General features: G+C 57.8%; 1 protein-coding gene across 1 annotated transcript; it reads right to left on the bottom strand.

Annotated features, from left to right (window-relative positions):
* Positions 1-382: 382 nt before the first annotated feature.
* LOC104277990 (kazal-type serine protease inhibitor domain-containing protein 1-like) lies at positions 383-3975 on the bottom strand. Its single transcript, XM_009874814.1, has 4 exons — positions 3474-3975; positions 2105-2265; positions 673-820; positions 383-468 (listed from the first exon to the last, which is right to left on the bottom strand). Exons 1-4 carry the CDS (start codon positions 3973-3975, stop codon positions 383-385), a joined length of 897 nt encoding a protein of 298 aa, XP_009873116.1.
* Positions 3976-4182: the final 207 nt, after the last annotated feature.

The raw sequence follows: 4182 nt of genomic DNA, 5'->3' as shown, positions 1-4182 counted from the left end.
CTGCCCTGGCTTTCACCTCCCAAGGTGGGGCTGCCTTCACCCCCAGCACCAAGTCCTCATCACACACAGCATGACTGTCCCAGCAGTGTCCTACTTGCCATGACACCCCTGCTTGGCCAGAGGACAGACCTGTCCCACTCCAGGCAGAGCTATCCCCCTGGGTCCAGCCCTATGCCACTAACCAGCCAGTGTCCCCTCCCCAAGCACTCCTGCAAAGGTATGTGTCATCCTGTCCCCCACTCCAAAAAAGAGGCTGCTGTGCCAGGACTGTTCAGAGAATGAATTTTGGGCTGGGGGGTGCTTGTTTCAGAGATGTCCCCAACACTAGGCAATGGCCACCGTGGGCAAGGTGATCTCTGCAGCCAGGCATCCCATCTCTGGGCTAGTAATAGTCCTCCTCACTCTCTCCGTAGTCCTCAGGCGTTGTGCGGGGCTTCGGCAGGGAAAGACCCGTCAGGTTGAGCTGGTCTGAAACGGCAGTGCGGGGACAATGTGACACAGTCCCACCCAGTGTGCCTATGCCCTCCCCACCAGGACCAAAGCCAAACCATGCATAACAGCTTGCTTGAGCGTCCCCAGCACAGCCCTGTGCTCCAGCAGACCAGTGCACCCTGCCCAAAATTCACTTCCCTCATCCCTGTGACAGCATGGGGACAAGGACATGGTGCTCACCTGGAGTGAAGACGGTCAGGCTGGCAAATGCCACCACCTCCCCAACACTGTTCTTGGCGAAGCAGCGGTAGGTACCTTCATCCGTCACTCGCACACCCTGGATCTGCAGCCAGCCCGTCACTTCGTATTTCTGGGGGCCACCTCTGAACTGCAAGAGTTGGGGATTTTGGTTAGCACTGGGGCCAGGAAAGCCCTGTGTGGGGCTGGGATGGATGGGAAGGGGGACACAAGCCCAGGTAAACTCTTTGCCCCCCCACTAAGTACCACTCTGGGGTTAGGCACAGACCCTTTGGATATGGGTTGCCCCTAGGGGAGGTAAAGGGAATGGGCGTCTTCTTGCCTGGGAGCACTGCCTTGGGCAGGATCTCACAGATGTGACCCAACTCCCAGCTGTGCCCCCACGGTTCCCAGACAGTGGGAGGATGTTGGCATTGGTGCCATGCACAGTGGCAGAAGCGAGGAGGCATCTGTGCCCTGGGCACAGCCAGCCCGAGACAGCTCAGAGGAGACCCAAGTCCCCTATTTTGGCAGGCAGTGAGGTCTCAGGATTGCTCTGGCGCCAGCTGTGCTATTTTTTGTTTGTCCCCAGCAAGAAATAACCTTTTCCTGACCCAGCTGGGCTGCAGCTGTGTTTGCAGGCTGCTATTATGGTGTGGTGGCCACGGGCGGAGGACAGCTGAGCCAACTCCAGCCAGGCAGGATAGTCCTCATTGGGGTGAATGACTTTGGCTGGACCCTGTGACAGGCTACAGGGTGGCATGAAGTGCCGAGAGGGGGAAGTGGATCCACAGCAGTGCTGGGTTCCACCTGCTTTCTCAACCATCCCACCTCAGTTTCCTACTTGCCAGTCTCCAACTGTGTTTCACAGCCTCTATGCCTCTGCCCACACGCTCTAATAGCTGGGTACGCCTGGCTGGGCACTATATTTGGGGCTGGCCAAATGGGGCCCCAAATGGGGGGCAGGATGCTGACCTCTGGGCCTGCAAGTTCTGGGAGAGGAATCCTGCTCAAAACAGCAGGCAGAACAGAGTAGCAACTGCCTGAGTCTGCTGGTGGGACCAGCGTGGAAGGTACTTCGGGAGGTCTTGGTCTTCCCCCCCAGCCCTGCCGGTGGGGCTGCGAGTGAAAGCAGCAGGCAGACACGGGAAACTCTTTGCTGCAGGACTCCTCAGGTTCTGATAAACACTAAGTTCAAAAACCATCAGAGAAAAGTGCAGAACAGAGCTTTGCTGACAGCTCCTACCACCAAGACAGTAGCCCTGACTCAGCCAGTCCTCACGGTGTGCACGCTCCGTTCACCCTTTCTCATCCTGAAACAGCCAGGCTTGGCCACCCCCAGGGGACAGCCACCCTCAGGTCTTGTTGCCCATGAACTCTGAGCAGGGCTGGGTCACCCTGGGGCCATGTCCAATGCCTTAGGCACACCACTCACCTGGACAGAGATGTGGGGGTCGTCTCCAGGCAGCAGCATCTCTGTGCCATCCTTCCTCCACTCGATGGACGCCATGGGGTAGGCGAAGACCTCGCAACCAAAGATGACATCCTGCCCAGTGATGTTCCATGTGTCATAGGGAGGAGATGTGATCTGGGGCTCTGCGGTGGGGGGAGGGACAGGAGAGCAGGGTGAGCTCAGAAGAGGTCCCACTCTCATCAGGTCCCATGGGCTCCCCTAGGCTAGTCCCTTCCAGGGTGGCAGCATTTGGTTCATGTGGAGATTCTGGGACTCTTCCCATGCCCCTCTCCTCTCCCACCCATAGTAGACTCTCACCTTGCCCCTCCTCACAGCTGGGACTTGGGGGTCCCTCCCTAGCCCCCCTGGCCCATGGAGGATTACCATCCCTCCTAGTCTCACTTTCCTGCCTGCAGAGTGATGCTGAGGGACATGGGGGCAAGAGAAACAGTTCAGTAACAGCAATGTTACAAAGCAAAGCTCTCCTGTGCAATTGGTTCATGCCCCTCCTGTGGGGAAAAGGCCAGGGAGCGCTCGTCCAGCCCAAGTCTGGTTGGGATGGATGAGGTGGATGAGCTTCCAGCCAAACAAGGCTTTTGCTCCGGCACGAGACTCGTGCCAGTGATTACAGGAGCCAGCAGGTCCCCAGCTGCCGTATGGAGCCAATACTTCCAGTTCTCACTTCCCTTCCCTGGAGGGACGGAGTGAGGACTACCCTTCCTACCCACACCTGCTCCAGGATCCAGACCACAGTATGAGCCAGAGGTCAAGGGAAGCCCTCCATCTCCAAATATATCTGGGGGAAAAGCTCATGAACTACAGAAAATAAAGTCAACCTTGATGCCACTCAGGCTGTGGTCACAGCACTGGGTGACCCATGCTGGACTTGGTAGACTGGGGCAGAGACTTGCTGCCACTCCATGCCCCTCAGCCATGCTTTAAAGAGGAGTTGGCAATCACATAGCCATGTCAAATCGACCCAGGTTTCTATTTGCAGGACGCAGTCACATTTCTCTAGAGTGCCGGACCAGCGTGAGCCGAGTACTGCCTCCAAGAATTTGCTAACAATTCCCTGGAACTTTCCCATCTGCTCCGGCAGGATTTACTGCTTCCCATAAACCCCGCTCCCACTTGGCAAAACTGCTCCCAGACATCTCCAGGCAGGGGCTGCCCCGGAGCAGCAGGGTGGGGGGACCTGTGACTCTACTGAGCAGTCCCCCATCACTGCCATGTCCCTGCAGACACTGTAGGTTTGCCATCAGGTGAAATAATTAAGCCAGACCCCTTTGCTTGTCCCTTCCCAAGAGGAACATTCATCCCACTGCCTGCACAGCTGCTTCTGGGGCTCTACCTGACTCGCAGGGACCCTCATGGGCCACAGTGAGGTTGGCATCAGGGTGAGCACGGGCAACTTCCAGGAACCTGCAGATCTGGGCATAGGTTTTGCCATCAGAGCCACAGAGGGCAAGGTGGGAGAGACAAGCGCACTGGGGTTCGGGCACCTCCCCATGCTGCAGGTCCCCAGCGTCCAGCCGGCATTCCAGGTGCTCCCCGCACTTCCCGTAGAAGTGGTTGGTGTTGTCCAGGTCGCAGATCTGTCCCTCCAGGTTGGCACACTCCCAGCAGCAGTCGCAGACATCTCTTACCATGCCAGCCAGGCAGCCCCGAGGTGTCGGGCACTCCTCCGGTCGGCACTCGGCACAGCCCTCCCCTTCCTCCAGCAGCCTCTGCCAGCCCCGCTGGAGGTAGTTGGAGGTGCTGGGAAAAGCCTGGCCCAGCTGGAGCAAAGCCCAGTGCAAGAAAAGCAAGGAAAGCATGAAGCAAGAGGAGCTCAGGGTCTTGGCTTCAGACATCCTCGCAGTAGGATTCTGGTTCCACCATCACTTGGACAAGGATCTTCAGCACTGCTTTGGCCTCCCAGGCTAGATCCAAGGAGCCATCCTGGCCTGCAAGGAGGGACAACATATGTTACCTGTGCAGGGAGCACCACCTACCCCTCCAGCTCATGGCTGGCTTCCCCTGAGGAGCAGCACTGCATGATGTGCAGAGGAGAATTGGAC

This window comes from Apaloderma vittatum, unplaced genomic scaffold (assembly GCF_000703405.1).
Source record: "Apaloderma vittatum isolate BGI_N311 unplaced genomic scaffold, ASM70340v1 scaffold26718, whole genome shotgun sequence".
NCBI classification, from domain to species: Eukaryota; Metazoa; Chordata; class Aves; order Trogoniformes; family Trogonidae; genus Apaloderma; species Apaloderma vittatum.
This window is presented reverse-complemented; position numbering and strand designations above follow the sequence as displayed.